The following is a 19,954-nucleotide window of genomic DNA, read 5'->3' as shown; positions in this document are numbered from 1 at the left end:
AACGGGAGCTCTAATGACAGTGATAACATTTAAACACCAGTGGCCAGCAACTTCTGACTCTACACCATGTGCAAACGCTGACGTGTGCCTGGGTCCACTAGTGATCAAAATGCATTTCAACAACAAGTATAAACACACCCATGGCCTCCTCTCACCCACTTGCTGACCTTTAACATGGTTCCTACCCTTACCCCTCTGGGCTGTGTGACGGGGTGCTCAGAGCGGAGGTGGTAGTCCCGGCCCGCCTTGGAGCGGTAGGTCTTCCCGCAGTGCTGGCACTGGAAGGCAGGCTTGTCGGCCTCGGACACGTCCCTCCCACAGCGCTTCTGGTGGTACTGGTAGCCCATAAGGCTGGTGAAGTGGGCCGAACAGCCCTGAGGAGAGGGCAGGAGAGGAGAGGAGAGGACAAGAGAGCAGAGAGAGAGACACGTCTTTTTCAACACACCAGCAAGAAAGAGACACAGCTGGTGGGCAATAATAAACACTCAAGCTTTGGTCTGCCATCCAGTGAAGATGAAAGATTGCCAAATTAGCTGGACAATGTCCTGGCAACGTCAGTGGCGTCCATGCAGGCTGGAGCCAAGCAGTGGACCAAACACAGCATTGACAAGAGCGGAGAGAGGCGCGCTGTGCACACTAGCAGTCCAAAGGAGCAGTCTGCCATTCAAACTCAATTGTTTGTCCTACTTCTTGTCTACTTTAGTCTCACTGTTCTCTAGCTATCTGTTATATGTGTGCGTCTCCATTGTCTATAATCCATCCTGGCTCTCTAAACAAACAAAAGTGGTTTGGATGGAGCCATATACTGTTCCTGCCAATCAACATATGGCGTCAGGAACACAGAGTAGGAGAGGAGAGGAGAGTGGTTTAATTTGATTGGCTGATGACCTCAAATAACTGCACTCTCACACCTGAATCACAGACTGTACTAGACTGCCCTAGAAATACGCACAGTGAGGATGGATGATCAGTGCACTAGTTTTCCGTGGCTTACAGTAGCTTCTAGAGGATAATGCTAACAGCACCCCAATCATGAGTTAGCACACGCAGGCTACTGTGTAATGGTACAGTGATCCACTATGGACGAAAGCTTTGGCTAAATAAATGAAGACATGGGAAATAAATTAGCTGAAAAATGGCTGACGAGCCACTGCTGAATTTCATTGCAGAATGGTTCCAGTGGCATTCATTTCATTCCACAGCAGCAAGAAGCAGCTTCCACACTAGGACTGGCACAGGCACAGGAAGCGTGAGGAGAGGTTGACGCGCATGACCTGCTTGCTTGTATACACTCTCATGAGCGGGTACTTAAAAGTTCCACAACCAAGCTATTGCTTTTCTTTCTGCACTCTCTCTCAAAACCACACTTATTCTCAGCCGGTTGATAACATAGCTGAAAGTTCTCAGACATCTGTGCCAGAATTCAGGCATTGGGCGATTCAAATTTTGTAATAGATAATTATATATAAACGCTTCCAAATTTCAGATCATTTTTCGGCACAGAAATGTGCCATGCTTCCCTACCCTACTAGAGGTGCACATCACATCAGTCCATTGTGTGCTCCTATGGGAGGTACATGAAGGGTCTGAGTGTCAAGAGCAGCTGCTCTCAGGCCTGTGGCTCCTGGTAGAGCTGGATAGTGTGTGACAGGGCAACAGTGGGGAGAAGGAGGAGGAGGAGGAGGAGGAGGAAGGTGAGGAGGTGGAGGAGGAAGAGGAGGATGTTTTGGCCGGTGGCTGGGCGACATGAAAACAGTCCCTGCTCTGACCCTCTGCCTCCTCCTCCACTCCTCTCTCACACTCGCCCGTGAGTAATTGGAAACAGAGTGATGATGTGTACATGGGCACCATGACAAGAGGGAGACGCTGAGAGAGACAGAGAGAGAGAGAGGGAGAGAGAGAGAGAGAGAGAGAGAGATGGGGGCGAAAGGCATAGAGGGAGAGACAGAAAGGCATACAGAGGGAGAGGGAGGGAGAGGAGAGAGGTACAGGGGAGAAAGGCATAGAGGGAGAGATAGATAGAGAGGTATGGAGGAGAGGAAAGAGGCATAGAGAGATAGAGGGAGAGGAAAATAGAGAGACTGGGAGATAGAGGGAGCGGGGAGAAAGGCATAGAGGGAGAGAGAGGAAGAAGACTTGAGGAAAAGAGAGCTCAAAAGACAGAAAGTGTGAGAGAGGAAGAAAGCAAGGCAGAGTTGAAAGGGTGGCTAACATTAAGGCAAAGACATAAGCTACGCTAAGGGACACTGAGGAGGAGAGATGGAAATAAAGGGAGAGATAAAGAGAGACACTGAGAAGAAATAGCACACAGAGAGAAGAATGTGCACTGACACTCAGAGGAAATGGGCTGGCAATGGGCACACTGCAGGAGAGAGGGAGGTAGAGAGAGAGAGAGAGAAAGGTAGAGACAGAGAGAGGGAGGAAGAGAGAGAAAGGGAGCGAGGGAGGGAGGGAGGATGGAGAAGAAGAAAGTGGGAGACAGATCGAGAGTACAGAGTGGATGACAGCAGGGTAAATCAACAAGAGAGATGGAGGGAGATGGCGAGATGGAGAGTGAGAGAGTGAGAGAGAGAATAAGACTGATAGAGAGAGAGTGAGGTGACAGGGGGCATATTACAAGAGTGAGAGATAGAAAGAGGCCAGGGGGAGACACAGAGAGAGAGAGTCCTTTTTCTCTTTTATTCGTTTAGTATGTATTACTGTGAATGCGTTGGCAATACAATGGATCTTGGGACATGCCAATTAAGCCTATTTGAATCTGTATGACAGACTAACACTGAATGGCACTAAGAGAGAGACAGGAGTGGCTGTGGGCATATTACAAGAGTGGGACTAAGTGGGAAGACTCAAGAGGGAGAGAGATAGATAGATAGAGACTGTAGATAGGTAGAGAGAGAGAGAAACTGAGTGACAGTGAGAGGGAGCAGGGTGTGGTGGGCATACATACCTCGCTGGGGCACTTGATCTTGCCCATCTGCTTGAGGATGCGGCGCAGCCTCTCCCTCTCCTCCTGCCCGCTGCCACCTCCTCCTCCTCCTCCTCCTCCTCCGTCGCTGGGGCTCTCGTTCCTGGTGGTCTGTGGCACACACAAGCGGGGCATCAGCCCTGAGCGTCTCAAACCCCCTCATCCCCCGTCCCCGTCGCCCCAAATCCCCCTTCTCTCCGTCTCTCTCTCCCCCTCTCTCAGAGACAGCAGGAGTAAATCTTCCACGCATGCATTGCAAATGTGTTTCCCATCAGCACAGACTCGCGCTGCGCCGCCAAAAGCCATTAAATACTTTATTGGAGTGGGGGATTTCTGCTGCTCAAGGCATGTTCAGGACAACTGTCAAACGCTGCTATGTGTGCAATTGGAACCAGAGCGACAGACAGAGAGAGACAGACAAAGAGAGAGAGAGAGAGAGAGGAGTAGGGGGTAGCAGTGTTTAAAGGAAGCACATAACGCAGGGAGAGGTGATGGGGCCGTGTTTAGAGGAGTGAGAGAAGGAAGAGGAAATGCAAAAAGGACTAAAAAGAAGAAGAGGAAGGAAGAGGAGGAAGAAGAGGAGTCAGAGAGCTGGCGTGCTGCTGCCCATCTCCGGCTCCTGTCCTGACTGGGGCTCGCAGCCTTGCGTGCAGCCACACAAGATTGCTTTGCAGAGGCCTTGTCAACAGTGCTGGAGGGCTAGCCAGCATAGGAGAAATATGCCAGTGTCTGATTCTCTCTCTCTCTCTCTCTCTCTCTCTCACACACACACACACACACACACAGACACACACGCACATACACACACACACGCACACACAAACACAAACAGTGGCTTCTTCTTCTCCTTCATCTTTCAATGCCTCTCTCGATCCCCACTCTACCACCCCTCCCTCCCCACCGAAAATAAATAAAACCCAAAAATCCTTTTGCCAGTGGAAGGAAACATGACAGAGAGCTGAGAGGTGGAGAGAGGCTACGACAGATGTGGGGAGAGAGATGGTGAGAGAGGGAAAAAGGGAGACTGAAAAAATGTGTGTGTGTGTGTGTGTGTGTGTGTGTGTGTGTGTGTGTGTGTGTGTGTGAACGAGAGAGAGAGAAGCGATCAGATACAGAGCAAGATAGAGAGAGAGAGAGAGATTCAGATGGAGAGATAAAAAGAAATGGAGTGAGAGAAGACGAGTCAACGGGGCTATGCTCTGTGAAGGTCGCTCCAGTGAGGCAGGAGGTTCCACATGCTTTGCATACTCTTGGGAAGAAGGACAGAGACACACACAAACGCACACACACACACACACTCACCACACGCACTAAGCACACATTTCCAAAACAGGCTCTCAAGGGTGACAGGGTTCTTCTCAGACTCATTGAGGCGCCTGAGCCAGCCTTTAGTGGTGCCTGGATTAAATCCACACCATTTTGACTCAGGCAGTAAATGAGCCACCTAATGCTGCTTTTCAAGTCCTAGCACTCATTCACACAGAACAGCAACAGCAACAGGAACAGAACCTACATCCATCAGCCATCGTTCCTCTACAACCAGTCTGTGTATAAACCACTATTCATGTGGAGACACTGAAGTAGAGACAGACACCAAGCCAGACACTCTCCCTCAAACACACACACACACACACACACACGCACACACACACACACACACACACACACAGACACACACACAAACACACACCGAGACACATACAGTACACACACACACAGAAAGACAAAGATACAAGCACACAAATACACACAAACACACACACACACACACACAGCGAGAGAGAGAGTGAGAGAGAGAGAGAGAGAGAGAGAGAGAGAGAGAGAGAGAGAGAGAGAAACGTGCTCACAAAGACACAAACTCCTTTTGGATGTGTTTGTTCATTAATCTTTTACGATGCCTTTAAAAAACGGTGCGCTTGTGCATAATTCAGCAGTGCTGATTGGAGCAGTGGCCGGCTAATGCACTGCTGGGCGGGATGGCAGTGCGGACATGATGAATCTCCACGGTTACTCGTGCTGCTTAATTTACAACAAAGGAGAGCAGCCGCAGCATTAAGGCCCAGAGGGTGGACACCAGACACACACGGCGTAGCGGCCACCAAGCCCTGGCCATCACACTGCCTGCTGCCGTGGAGCACTAATGTGTGTGTGTGTGTGTGTGTGTGTGTGTGTGTGTGTGTGTGTGTGTGTGTGTGTGTGTGTGTGTGTGGGGTGTGTGTGTGTGTGTGACTATGGTGACTCTGCCTTGGCAAGGTGACACACGCTGTGATGTATGGGAACAGAGTGCTGGCCTGGTCAGAGTTCCATTCTGAGATCTAAGAGTGAAAGACTAAACCACTGACCCACTGACCATGACAGGGACATGCACACACACACACACACTCAGCTAAATTTGTACCACTGTCATTCTTATCCCCTCGCACACAATATGAATTCACATGTTTGAATCATATTAAGCCCAATACGCATGCTGAAGAATAGACACTAGTATCTCAGTAGCACAATACTGGGCAGGCTTGTTGTTTTCATCTTCGCCCAGATTCCTCCACCCGGCCTCCCCGCCTAAGTGTGATCCATTATGCTCTCGCCTCGCCGCTTTGGCTGAGGCCATCTGTTCCACAGCATGCCGCTCTACCTCAGCAGTTGCAGGGCAAACATGTAAAATGAGATAGCCGTGGGGAAACTGGCCACCCCAAAATGGCTGATATTACCAGTCCGTACTGAAGACTTGCGTAAAGTGACACTACAGGCCACTGACCATAAAAAACAGCGAGCAGTATTACTGTGACACTTGAGGATGTCTGTCTGTGTGTCACTGTGTGATTCATTACAAACTCGGAAAAATACCAAGAGTTGCATATGAGTACCAAGTTACTGTATCTCTGTCATCATGATTTATCCATGTCAAGTCACATCCAGCACTGTGTCAGTCAAGTATCTTTGTTGAGGAGAGCACAAAAACATATGCAAATGCGCTTGATGTTTTTATCCTATAATTGAGGCATTCACAAATTGCCAAGACTGTGGGTGACATTCAATTGGCATTCAAGTGATATTCAAGAGAAATGTAATTACCGGTAACAAACTTTGCTCACAGACCTTCTGCACGTGCCTAGCTTTACCTGGCTACTTTGAGCGTGAACTTCAAATTGTTCCACATTGTTTTTGCCTGATACATGAACAGGATTCATATGTGAACGAAGTGTGAGGCCGCGATCAGACAGGACGAGAGCCACCTTTTTATGTTGTTTCGTCTGGGCAGTAAACGCTTTGCGTGCCTCTTATGCACCCAGAGTGCCTGACGTTGCTGCAAAGGTCTGTGAGCAAAGTTTGCTACCGGTAACTCGATTTTGAAAAAAGTTCAACTCAGAAGAAGCAGAAAAGGGGCCAACGTTGTTTGCGTGTTTATGAAAACCTAGTGGGCCTCGCGTCTGAGCGCACCCTAAGACTCTGCTTGTGGGTGAACTCACAGACCCACATTATGTGCCAGGGCTACACAGACTTGACTAGTGTTTCGAGGGTTTTACCTTGTTGCTGTGCTCAGCCATGGTGTGGTAGTTGAGTCCGGCTTTGGACCTGAACTGCTTCTGGCACTGCTGACACTTCAGGGCATCCTGGAGCTGTGGGGCAAAGGTCAGAGGTCAAATGGTCTGCTGTCAGGGCCATCATACTTGTGTGCTTCCTGTAGTTGGCATAGTAACACCTCAGAGTGTTATGCATTCTTTAATAGCACCTACATCAGTCTGGGCTCTACTTCAGAGGGCCTGAACATCAGCAGAAGTGCTACAATCAGCTGTCTTTCCTCTCCACCCCTCTGGAGGCTAGACCAGTACAGACCGTTAGAGCTGAGCTGAGCTGAGCTGAGCTGGGAAGTCGGCAACAAAACTGCTGTCTCAAAATGCACACACTGGATGCAGAGCAGTGTCCTCAGCTGAACTTGTCCAGCCTAAATTCCCAGGAATGGGAGTCCCTACCGGACATTGAAAAACGGCCCTGATGGCTATGTCAATATCTTTCTCTCTCTCTTCTCATCTTCCCTCTTTTCTCTGTGTATATCAGCCTGTCTTTCACTTCCTCATCCTTCTCTTTATGCCTCTCTCCTTCTCTCTCCTTCTCTCTCCCCCTCTCTCCCTCCACCTCTCTCTACCCTGCTCTCTCTCACTCACTCTCTGTAGGTGATAGGTACCCTGATAACTGGCAGTAACTGTGAGAAGAGTCCTGCATGTGACTCACAGTGGGCAATGTGTGGGCTCAGCACTGCATTGCAACAGTTGCTAAAACACACACACGCACGCACGCACGCTGCACGCACGCACGCACGCACGCACGCACACACACACACACACAGCCCCTCAGCACAGCACTCGCATGGCTTTAGTCTGCCAGTAGTCCCGCAAGGCACCGAATTCTGATGCAACCCAAGGCAACACACATCAGCGTTGCGCTGCGTTGCGTTGTTATGCCTCGCACTGCACCGGGCTCAGGAGGAGGCCGAGGGGCCCTACAGAGCCCACAGATGAGATGGACTAACTGCTGCATAAAAGCCGAGGGGGGGGGGGGAGGGGGCTAGTGGCTAGCGGCTAATGTCACTTGATTTTCGTGGTAGGGAGCACCGTTTCAAAGCGTTTATGAAATCAAACACCAAAATCAATGGCTGTGCCCGGATTGCAGGGTAGGGCAAACTGGTGGCAATAAGATTGGCAATTGTTTAAACGGGAAGCAGTGGGGGTAGGCTACCGGTGGTGTTGGTAGTGCGTGTGTGTGTGTGTGTGGGGGTATGTGGTTACATGTGACCCTGGCAATAACATGACTGATCGATTAGACCCCTTAATAGCACTCCTGTCACTTTTATAGAGTCATGAAACCAGGGGGCCCGGATCCAAAGACCCCCCCCCCCCCACACACACTCTATCCCCCCACACTGACACCCTCCTCAAATCTCGGCATCTTTCCATGACTTCCAGTCTGTCTCTCTCTGTATCCCTCTCTTTCTCTGCATCTCTCTCTCTCTGGGTCTCCACTCCCAGAGCTGGCCAATCAATAGACTCCACCTAATGGGTCCCCAGGAACTCCAACCACCCCCCCCCCCCCTCTCCTCCAGCCAGGGGTCCTGAGAGAGTGAGGCGGCTAATTGCATGCCTGAATCGCTCTCCACCCAGGAGAGCTCTGCGGTCTGGCCACACGTAAACAGCCGAGTGGCTCACGAGGCAGAGGGGAGTGTAGAGTTTCAGTGGGAAAGAGAACAAAAAAAAGAAAAGATGAAGAGTATAAAATAAGGGGAGTTGAAATCACAGCTGGTCTCCTGGATGGATATTGCGTACACCAAGACAAATCCTGATTCAGCTTGGAAGTAAGACACGCCTAGTGTGTGTGTGTGTGTGTGTGTGTGCGTATATATATATATATGGTGAGGGTATACATGTATATATATATATATTTACATGCACACATGCACACATATCTATATTACCTTGGAGATAAGAACAACTTGAGCTCACCATACACTAAGCTGAGTGGGAGTAAATGTATGTACAGTGGATTGAAGTGAAGGGTGTGTGTGTGTGTGTGTGTGTGTGTGTGTGTGTGTAAGGTTGGAAGGGGGTGGTAAGGGGTGGAAGCAAAAACAGATGTTATCTCTAGTCAGAGGAGGCTGTGTGCAGTGTGAGAAGAACACATGGCGTCTTGAGACTATTTAGGAGCGTAGGCGGCTTCAGTCGTCCGTAGTTGAGAAACAAAATCCTCAAACTGAATAAATGAATTACATGTGATGGATAAAGAGGCGATCACAAATGGTTATGACAGCTGCTATGCCGTGGCTGGGAATGCGTTAGGTATGAGACCAGATGCACTGCAGCAGACTGTGTGCGTGTGTGTGTGTGTGTGTATGTGTGTGTGTGTGTGTGTGTGTGTGTGTGTGTGTGCGTATGTGTGTGTGTGTGTGTGTGTGTGTGTCTGCCTGTCCGTGTGTCTGGAGATGAGCAAGATGGTGTCTGTGTAATACTCTCAGGTGCCTGAGGCCTGTCTGAGACTAACCCCCACCACACCACACCACACCACACCACATGTTCAGTGGGAGAAAACATGTGTTGTTTTAGTTGTTGTTTGTTGTTGTTCATTTTAGCCTCTTCTCCGTTTCTTTCCCCAATGCTGTCTGGAAACAATTCCCACGGCTATAGCAAGTCTCTGCCATGGCACAACATCAATACAGGAATGACTTCTGCAGCTATCATCAATGCTTGGTGACCTGAACTCAGCGAAGGAAATAGTTCCCCTACGAAAACGAATCCAGTGCTTGACAGATACAGACACAAACGTGGGCCTCAGGTTCAAGTTGAGACCACAGAGTAAGAGGACTAGCCAGATGCTAAGCAGTCAACACGTCCTCTTGGATCTCACAGAGATTGAAGTCAGTGGAAAAGCTTGATGGAAAAGCACTGGATTGGCCAAGAGTTTTTCTTAACGGCCAATCAGCGAGCTGAGGGAGGGGTTTGGGTGATGGTATGCTGCGTGTGGTTCTTTTCTGAGAAGCTCTGTGGGTAAAATCATGGAAATCTTTAGTGAGGAACAGGATATCCTGGCTGATCTCCCTGCTGGGTTCGGTGAGTGTGATTTATCAACTGTCTTCAGCGGAACATGTCTCACCTCCGGTGATCTCAGCCTTTGTGATGTCACTTGTGCGCTGATCATAGATATCTATGGTGCCGAATGCTCTGTGAGCTGATTTTACAGATAGCAAAGATCCGCTTTAACCCTCTCTGCAGATAGTGCTAGAAACTATGATGCTTCTTTAAACTGACATCCAATGTTCCAGAACTAACTAAATACATATGTTGGATGTTATAGTGAGTGTTCATAGATAGCTGTAAGAATAATTCTGTCTCTTCGTATCATGTGAGCCACTTAAATATCAAAAAAATGATTTCCATTTCAGTTTAGAAAAGTATTGCTTCATCGACTTTATACACTGCAAGTGTATAAACTTTTTTGCAATACTTTTTAGCTTCCATTACTCATTGTTTTGGAACTGTTTAGCCCTTTAAAATTGTACATGAGGCTAACAGAAACCTTAAACAGACACCTTCTGTCTACACCAGTTCTTTCTCTCTGCACACTATATGTCCTGTCTCTCCAACCCTTTAGAGAGACAGGACAGATTAGATTAGATGACACTATCTGAGATTAGGACAGATTAGACGGGATTACAGTAGATACTCCTGCTCACCTTCTGACAGAGCTCCATGTGCTTCTTCAGGCCGGACACGGTCTTCCTGGTGACCACGGAGCAGGTGGGGCACACCACCTCCCCCCGCTCAGAGATGGCATTGTGCCACTGGGCGTCTGCTGGGGGGCCTGCCGAGGGCACAGCGAGGGCAGAGCGGGGGCAGAGATGGGCAGAGAGGAGATTTTAGACAGGAGGTCATCAGTAGAATATGGATGATAGTGTTTTGTGCATTGCTATGATGAATGACCTATACATTAAGAAATGCATTTAAATAATGATATATCCACTGAAATGTCAATCTGCTGTTTCTGACTTGTTTCTGAGTTTCCAACATTTTTACTGTACATAACACAGTTATGTGGTTTGATGTGCCAAGTTAGATCTGATGTGCAAGGAGTTGAACAAGAAGTGCTGATGTGACCAGTCCAATTACATGGTGATGTATGGCACTAAAATAAAAGCTGAGGATCTGTGCATACAGATAATTGTATGGTTCCATCAGAATTCAACTAGGAACACAATATTTTCACCACTATCGCAACTTTAAGCATCGCTGCCTGACTGTCTGTCTGTCTGTTGTGGCGTACTGGGAATTAAAGACGATGTCTGTCAAATCTTGTCAGAATCAATTAAAAGTAAAGTAAAACAAAAAAGTTGAACAGAACTAGAACAAAAGTACCAGCTCAACAGCAACCCACTTGATTCAACATAATCAGTATCTACACCTCTCATGACTGATGAGAATATGGTAGCCCTTTATATTACTGTAATGTAACGTGTGAAGGCTCAACTCTCTCCCAACTTGACCATCTTGGTGTACTGAACTAAAGTTGATTTCTGTTAAAAACCTTTCAGTCAGTTGAAAAAGTAACAAAGTACAACAGTACAAAAGAACAAGCTTAACAATACTGGTGCGGAAGTTATCTCCATTTCTGATCATCACTCCACATATTAATGTGAGGGCTAAATGTAAGCAATGGCTCTCACAAGGTGGTAGACAGGTCATTTGCTCAACTTTTTGGGCCTAGTTTTCTGTCAAAGTTTTCTCAATGGATTCCTGGTCAGAACCCCTATTGAAACAGATTAAGACTTGGGGCATGTTAAATTTTGTCCAAAAATTCAAGATGGCCGCCGTATGGGCAATTCCATATCAGTTGGAACAGGTCCGACACCATGGTCCTCAGTTTTTCCTGATTTTTGGTCAAAATGTTCCTCCATGTCTCATTAGAGGAAAACCAAAATTTTAGCTTGGTATCTTGTTTAGTTTCTGAGATATGGCTCTTCAAATGTGGATAGACATGTCCTAAAAAAAGGCTGAAAATGCCTGTATTTAATGAGCACCACTTTTTTTTAAACCCCTCTCCTGTCATAAGCCTACCATATTATTTTCTAAAAATTTAAACACTGGGGCAGTACCCTGTTTAGTTGTCCAATATCACAAAGGAATTATAGTCCTTCCCACCATTGAAGACTTATTCATCGAAACAAACCCATATTTCTTTTGAAGCAATGAAAAACAAAAAACCTGTTTTTGTTCTCTTATGGTCATGAATGGATAGCACTCACATTTTTAAAACTTTACATATATATAGTCCATGAGTAAGAGAACATGTTGAAAAAAAATTGAGATGGTAAGTTTTCGTATTTCGAGGCTATGGGCCTTCAAAGATGGCCAAAATGGTGTTTTTTCTGAAAAATGCCAATTTCAATGCCTTTTTTCAAGGACAAGATGAAATGCAAATCCAACATTTCTTTTTTCCTGCAATAGTATGCCACTTTGTAGACCATGTGAATGTGGTAGATCCGACCTGTCCATTTTAATATCCCCTCAGTACATGTCTGAAGTTAGAGAAAATGAAAAATTGTCTTGGCTGAAGGAGGTGTTGGTTTGATTTTTATGAACCTCCTAGAAGGACATTATGGGGTTTAACCCCATTTTTTATGTTTGAGGGATCAGATTGCCATCCTGTAAACAGGATAACAATTTTATATCCCATTTTTACTCTTTATTGATCCCTTAGAACAGGGGTATTCAATTAAAATTCAAAGAGGTCCAGTTACTAAAATGTCCTCCCGGCAAAGGTCCGAATCTTAAATTGTCACTGAAAATAGTACCCTGAAGTTAATAAAATCAATAATGCATGTACATTTCTAGGCCTATTTAATTTATTGTTACATTTCAAGTGTTTTCAAAGTAATATGCTTGTAACATACCAAAAAGTCTTAACTTGAATGGTACTTGAATGCAAAACAATACTGTAGTTGTCTTTACTAGGCCTACATTTCAAGAAAGACAGACAACAGACACTGAATTTATTCTGAATAGAATACAAGTGCAAAATAACTTTGAGCAGCCTGAACTTAGGGCCTATTTCAAGCAGCCTAGGCCTAATGTAAAACATTCCGAATCTTTTGAATAAAATAAAAGTGGATCTTTAAGAAAAGAAAAAAAAGACCTTTGCATACTGCGTTCTAGTATCCTCTGCTAATAGTTCAGATGTTCTTGAATCTTGTTGTTGAAGCTGACAATGGGATCTGTATAGTTTCTGCAGCCGCATTAAGCACTCATTCACAGCTGCTGTCCCATCGCTAAATGCTCTCTTGTGTTGCATCAAAATCCACGCAATCTTTAACGAACACTAATTTGCCTGTACATGCATGCGTGATCACACGAGTAGACCTGTCATAGTGTGCTTTCAATTTGATAATTATTATCCTACGTCCGCCGAGGAAAGTAATGTTTTCATCGGGGTTTGCGTTTGTTTGTCTGTTTGTTAGCTCTCGGAGTGCTTTTCAAGTTTTACTTGCCCTCACTGCGGACTTCTGCGTGTACCTTTCCTCTAACGACCCGTGTTTGATCTCAGTGACGCACGCTAACGTCGCCACTGTTTCATAGCGCATATTCACAGCAGCACGAACGTATTGATCCGTCCGTCCATTCATCTTTAAAAGTTCGGTTTTCACCATCATTTTTGAGCAAGCCATTTTCTCTCATCTCCTCTCTCTCCCGCTAGGCCTATTCTCTGTTGCTGAAAGGTAAACAATCGAGTTGATTGGCTTGGCTACGGACGATGCTCTTTGATAATATTAGGCCGACAATTTCAACGGGTCCGGACAGCACCGTCACTGGGTCCGGACCCGGACCGCGGTCCGCCATTTGGTGATGCCTGCCTTAGAATATGTCCAAAAGTTGTCAAAAATGAAAAAGGCGACTAAATTGAGGGGCTTAAAATGGCCAAGTGGATCAAGTTACACAAGGCTAAAAATGTAATATAAGACAGATGAGATACTGAGGGAGAACACTGTGAAATGTATAACCCCTGTTACGATGGCCTTTGAACCCACTGTGTTAACTGAGGGGGCTAAAAACCACCAACCACCGATCCGGTGGTCTCCAACTTTTTCATATCTCTTGATAGAACATTTATACTTAAGAGACTTAAAACTCATATATGCGTTTTTTTGAGACCATCCATGACTTCCTGTGATAACTGGAAGTTGGTTTAAAACAGAAAGTAAACTTTAAAAAGGCTGTATCTCTGGGGAAGAAAAACAAAAAGCTGTTGGGGCCAAAGTGTTGAGGCCAAAATCATGGTTTGAGAGATTGTGTAGGAGTATGTTTCAGACCATTTGGAGTTGAGTGGTACCCACTTTGTATGACATAAAAATAAATCGCCCTTAGGGTTTAACTTAACCAAAAAGTGTAGGCCTCAACAGCTTTTTTGTTTTTTGTTTTTCCCAGAGATACAGCCTTTTTAAAGTGTACTTCCTGTTTTAAACCAACTTCCGGTTATCACAGGAAGTCATGGATGGTCTCAAAAAGCCGCTTTGAAGAGATGAACAACATGTATGAGTTTCAAGTCTCAAATTTTCTATCAAGAGATATGAAAAAGTTGGAGACCACCGGATCGGTGGTTGGTGGTTTTTAGCCCCCTCAGTTAACACAGTGGGTTCAAAGGCCATCGTAACAGGGGTTATACATTTCACAGTGTTCTCCCTCAGTATCTCATCTGTCTTATATTACATTTTTAGCCTTGTGTAACTTGATCCACTTGGCCATTTTAAGCCCCTCAATTTAGTCGCCTTTTTCATTTTTGACAACTTTTGGACATATTCTAAGGTATCAATAAAGAGTAAAAATGGGATATAAAATTGTTATCCTGTTTACAGGATGGCAATCTGATCCCTCAAACATAAAAAAATGGGGTTAAACCCCATAATGTCCTTCTAGGAGGATCATAAAAATCAAACCAACACCTCCTTCAGCCAAGACAATTGTTCATTTTCTCTAACTTCAGACATGTACTGAGGGGATATTAAAATGGACAGGTCGGATCTACCACATTCACATGGTCTACAAAGTGGCATACTATTGCAGGAAAAAAGAAATGTTGGATTTGCATTTCATCTTGTCCTTGAAAAAAGGCAATGAAATTGGCATTTTTCGGAAAAAAACACCATTTTGGCCATCTTTGAAGGCCCATAGCCTCGAAATACGAAAACTTACCATCTCAATTTTTGTTCTCTTACTCATGGACTATATATATGTAACGTTTTAAAAATGTGAGTGCTATCCATTCATGACCATAAGAGAACAAAAACAGGTTTTTTGTTTTTCATTGCTTTAAAAGAAATATGGGTTTGTTTCGATGAATAAGTCTTCAATGGTGGGAAGGACTATAATTCCTTTGTGATATTGGACAACTAAACAGGGTACTGTCCCAGTGTTCAAATTTTTAGAAAATAATATGGTAGGCTTAAGACAGGAGAGGGGTTTAAAAAAAAGTGGTGCTCATTAAATACAGGCATTTTCAGCCTTTTTTTAGGACACGTCTATCCACATTTGAAGAGCCATATCTCAGAAACTAAACAAGATACCAAGCTAAAATTTTGGTTTTCCTCTAATGAGACATGGAGGAACATTTTGACCAAAAATCAGGAAAAACTGAGGACCATGGTGTCGGACCTGTTCCAATTGATATGGAATTGCCCATACGGCGGCCATCTTGAATTTTTGGACAAAATTTAACATGCCCCAAGTCTTAATCTGTTTCAATAGGGGTTCTGACCAGGAATCCATTGAGAAAACTTTGACAGAAAACTAGGCCCAAAAAGTTGAGCAAATGACCTGTCTGTACAGTCATTTTAGAACAGAGAAGGGGTGTTGCTAGGCACAATGCAAAGTAGAACACTTCACAACCACATCAAACGCCACTAAGCCAATCACAATCAACAATCAGCGGACCATGTGTGGTTTGCATGTGTCTCCTAACTCTTGGTCCTCTGGGCTGCTCTGGGGTGCGTTTCTAGAAAAGTTAGCAACAGCGTTGTTTAACCACCGTGGTGCGACGCAACTTGCTATCAAACAACGACAGTGTTACACCTGTTTCCAGAAAGCATCGTACCTGTGTCGCAATTCGCTACCTCCGTTGTTCGAACACCGTTGTTCCAACAACGTTGTTGAGGACCCAGCGGCACATTTCATTGGTGGAAAAGGTGTCAACGTATAATATCCCACCCACTAGAAATGCTCCGTCACTGGATGCCTATCACTTGTCTTTTATAGATTCTCCTTTCCTTCCTCGATCCTCGTCCTCACTGAATGATAGGGCGGCAACAATGGGATAGAGGACCGAGGATCGAGGAGGGATGTTGAGAGGCACCCACTATGTGTCGACGAGTCTAATTTAAACCCAAAGTGATTCATGCTGGCATTATCATTGCTATCAGAAAAAAACGTAAACCTATGCAAGCACATGAAACAGTTTGCTTAAGCTGTCCAATATATGTACTTATTTGTGTGAAATATCTAAAAAATATCTGTACAAAATATATATGGCCTAGACTAATTACAAATTATCACAATACTAAATCGGTGTCTGGTGGTTCAGCTGTTGCATGTCAATACATTGCGCACGCGGCACAAGTTCGCATCTTACCTCTCCATGTCACTTTTGAGTAAGAGCAGGCATACCACACACACAACAATAGGTCAGACCCTAAATATATTTAATTGCTTTACATCGAGTGGCCAGGAACACGACATCAGTTTAATAGTTCCACGACATTACTTATTAGGGTTATTTCCACGTTTCACTAGTCAGAAACAAAAGCATGTGTGATGCAAACGGGAAAAGAACCTACGATGTTGTGATGATAAGCCACCTGCCTTAACCACTACACTAATGAACGGTGTGCTTTACCCGAGGGTTTGTCAATATCATAACAGTAGCCTACCAAAACGCAAACCAACACGCAAATGAACGCAAGGTAACACACGTAGCAAGAATGAGCCCAACGGTATTTTACTTTATATTAGCCTACAGTATAGCGCAATCATTGAGTCACGAGAAAACGGAAGGTTACTTAACGTAACTGTGGTTCTCTGAGAATATGAGTGAGGTATCTCACTATGGGAAGCGCCTTCAGGCGTGACCAACCACGGAAGCACCTATTGCACCACGTCTGTCTAAAGACAGACCAATTGCAGCCCAGGGGAGGAGCCCATACGTCACCCCTTTATATTCGGCTGCGCAACCCTCTGTGCTCATTCTCAGGCATGCTTTCTCCCGTGCACAGATGCAAAACGGGCGTATTGGTGAGATACCTCACTCATATTCTCAGAGAACCACAGTTACGTTAAGTAACCTTCCGTTCTCTTTCGAACATTCGTTCGGTATCTCACTATGGGAGGATATAGCCAACTCCCGTATTGCATGCCTTCCGAAGCAAAAAGTTCAATATGACGAACTTAGAGGGTTCATTTTACTCGTCCGAAGTTCCCACACCAAGCACTGTATGCGCCAAGGACGGTGCTGTCACATCCAGTCTATAATAACGAATAAACGTGTCGGGGGTTGTCCAACAGCCCGCTGCACATACGTCTTGAACAGAAATCCCTCGGAAAAATGCCCAAGAAGTGCCCATTCCCCGAGTAGAATGCGCTCTGAGGCGCTCGGGGGGCTGAACTCCGCTGGCTGCATACGCCGACCTGATAGCGTTAACCAGCCAGTGTGAAAACCGTTGCGTTGAGATGGGCTTTCCTGTGTGAGGAGGAGCCCACGACACGAAAAGCTGGTCGCTTTTCCTCATACCCCTCGTCCTGTCTACGTACGTCTTTAGTGCACGGACAGGGCACAAGCAATGCAGCCTCCGCTCCTCTGATGAGGAGAAAGGAGGAGGGTGAAAGGCCCGTAGCTCTATGGCCTTGCCGACATATGACGACATGATAACTTTCGGAATGAAAGCGGGGTTCGGTTTCAACGTTACCGCTGTCAGACTTTCGTTAAACTTCATGCACGTCGGGTGAATCGAAAGTGCCTGTAGTTCGCTCACTCTCTTTGCTGAGACCAAAGCCAGAAGCAAAGTCGTCTTCAGCGTGAGATGTTTCATCTCAATGCTCTCCAAAGGTTCGAAAGGGGCTTTCGAGAGAGCTTTCAGGACCATGGGCAGGTCCCAAGAAGGCATAGTAGGTCTGGGTGGCGGGCGTAACCGGCGCACACCTTTCATGAATTGCTTAATCAATGGGTGGCAACCTACCGAGAGTGTGCCAAACCCGACATGACAAGCAGATATAGCTGCCAAGTAAACTTTAATAGTGGAGAAGGCTTTGCCCTTGTCTAGCAGATCTTGCAGAAAACACAATACATCGGTAACGGAGCACTGGAAAGAGATGACTTCTCTGTTCTCACACCATTTCTCAAATACACGCCATTTACAGTCGTAAAGTGTGCGCGTTGATGGGGCTCTGGCACTCTGAATAGTGGCAATGACCTCGGGAGGGAGACCTGCAGCATTCAGGTTTAACCGCTGACGGGCCAGACCCAGAGTGCCAGACGGTCTGGTCTGGGATGTAGAATTTGCCCTCGCGCCTGAGACAGTAAGTCTCTGCGGAGAGGGAGAGGCCAGGGTGTCCCGGCTAACATCTGGCTGATCTCCGCTAACCACAGCCTCCCGGGCCAATTCGGGGCTACTAACAGCAGAGATAGCCCGTGCTCTCTTACTCTGGCGAGTGTTGGAGATATTAGGCTGAGTGGTGGGAATGCGTAAAGAAGCGCATTCGGCCATGGCTGTGTCAGCGCATCCACACCCAGCGGTGCATCTGCGTCTTTGAGAGAAAAGAACAGTGGGCATTGAGCGTTTTCGTGCGAGGCGAAGAGATCTACGGCAGCTTTGCCGTATTTCTCCCAGATCTGACTGACAACTTGCGGGTGTAGTTTCCATTCTCCGTAGAGGGGGTTCCCCCTGGAGAGAAGGTCCGCCCCGGTGTTCATGATTCCTGGAACGTGCGTCGCTCTTAGCGAGCTGATCCGGGTGCTGCCCCAAAGAATCAGTCTGCGCGCCAGGCTGTGAAGTTGAAGGGAGCGTGTCCCTCCCTGGCGATTGATATAAGCCACTACAGTTGTATTGTCTGTTCTGATTAGGACGTGACAACCGTGTATGCGTGGGAGAAAATGTTCCAACGCTAGGAACACTGCCAGAAGTTCGAGAAAATTTATGTGTTTCTCTCGAAGCCATACTGGCCATGTCCCGTTGGCAGATCTGCCCTCGTGGACTGCCCCCCATCCCGTGAGGGACGCATCCGTCGTGATTACCTTTCTCTCGTACACAACTCCCAGGGGAGAGCCTGAACGGAGCGTTTGTGGGTTTTTCCACCAGTTGAGTGCTGTGAGGCACACCGGTGATATTTTCACTATGCGTCTGAGGTGTCTCCGGGGGCATAATCGCAGGGAGGCCACCCACCTCTGAAAGTCCCTCATTCTCAGTAGTGCGAACGGGATCACTGACGTTGATGAGGCCATCAGCCCCAGTAAACGGAGGCATGTCCTGAAGGAAACCGTCTTGTTCCTGCGAAACAGGCAGAGGCATTGGTGAAACGCTTTGATTCGCTCTTCGGACAGCGTTGCACGGAATGAAACAGAATTGATCTGGATGCCCAGATATTCTATTGTCTGAGAGGGAGTCAGATGACTCTTTGTGTAATTGATGTTGAAACCCAAGCTCGATAGATGGGCTATGAGTGTTGCAGTATGACGTTCCGCCTGATCGCGCGTCGCAGCGCACAGGAGGTAATCGTCCAGAAAAGCAGATATTCTGATTCCCGACTGTCTGAGGGGAGTCAGTGCTGCCTCTATAACTTTGGTAAAAGTCCTGGGGGCTAGACTTAGCCCGTAGGGGACTGAAAGGAATTCGTAAACCCTTCCCTGAAAAGCGAATCTCAGGTATTTTCTGTGTGGGTTGAACACGCCAATATGTAGATATGCGTCGCGAAGATCGCATGTAGTGAACCAGTCCCCTGGACGTATTGAACGAAACAGAGTGTTGTACGTGAGCATTCTGAACGTGAATTTTCTGAAGTGTTTGTTCAGAACTCTTAAGTCTAGAATAGGACGTAGTCCCCCACCCTTCTTTGGTACAAGAAAGTATCGGGAGAAAAACCCTTCCTGACTCTCTTGTAGTGGAACCTTTCTGATCGCCCCTTTGCTCAATAAGGAGTTTATTTCTGACTCCAGAACGTGAGCGGCTTCTCCAGTTGCAGCTGACGCTATTACCCCGTTGAACTTGGGGGGTCTCATAGCGAAAGACAGCCTCAGGCCCCTTTGTATTGTCGAGAAAACCCACGGGTTTACACCGCACGCTTGCCAGCTCGCTGCTCTCGCAGTGAGTGATTCTGACATGTTCGTTATTGACGGCGCTCGAGTACACTCTTGTGGACTGAGGGGAGAATGACTGTCCCCAGTTCGAGCTGATATATTTTTTATTTTTAT

The 19,954-nt window shown here is 46.4% G+C and overlaps 1 protein-coding gene across 1 annotated transcript in view; it reads right to left on the bottom strand.

Moving 5' to 3' along the window:
* Positions 1–19,954, bottom strand: part of znf512b (zinc finger protein 512B) — a 64,163-nt gene that overhangs the window by 9,552 nt on the left and 34,657 nt on the right. Inside the window, exons 9-12 of the mRNA XM_062540708.1 lie at positions 10,188–10,315; positions 6,493–6,585; positions 2,948–3,061; positions 168–374 (exon numbers count right to left, since the gene is read on the bottom strand). Of these exons, the coding sequence (XP_062396692.1) occupies positions 168–374; positions 2,948–3,061; positions 6,493–6,585; positions 10,188–10,315 (542 nt within the window). The remainder of the gene's footprint in view (positions 1–167; positions 375–2,947; positions 3,062–6,492; positions 6,586–10,187; positions 10,316–19,954) is intronic.

Source organism: Sardina pilchardus, chromosome 7, assembly GCF_963854185.1.
Source record: "Sardina pilchardus chromosome 7, fSarPil1.1, whole genome shotgun sequence".
Classification (NCBI taxonomy): domain Eukaryota; kingdom Metazoa; phylum Chordata; class Actinopteri; order Clupeiformes; family Clupeidae; genus Sardina; species Sardina pilchardus.
This window is presented reverse-complemented; position numbering and strand designations above follow the sequence as displayed.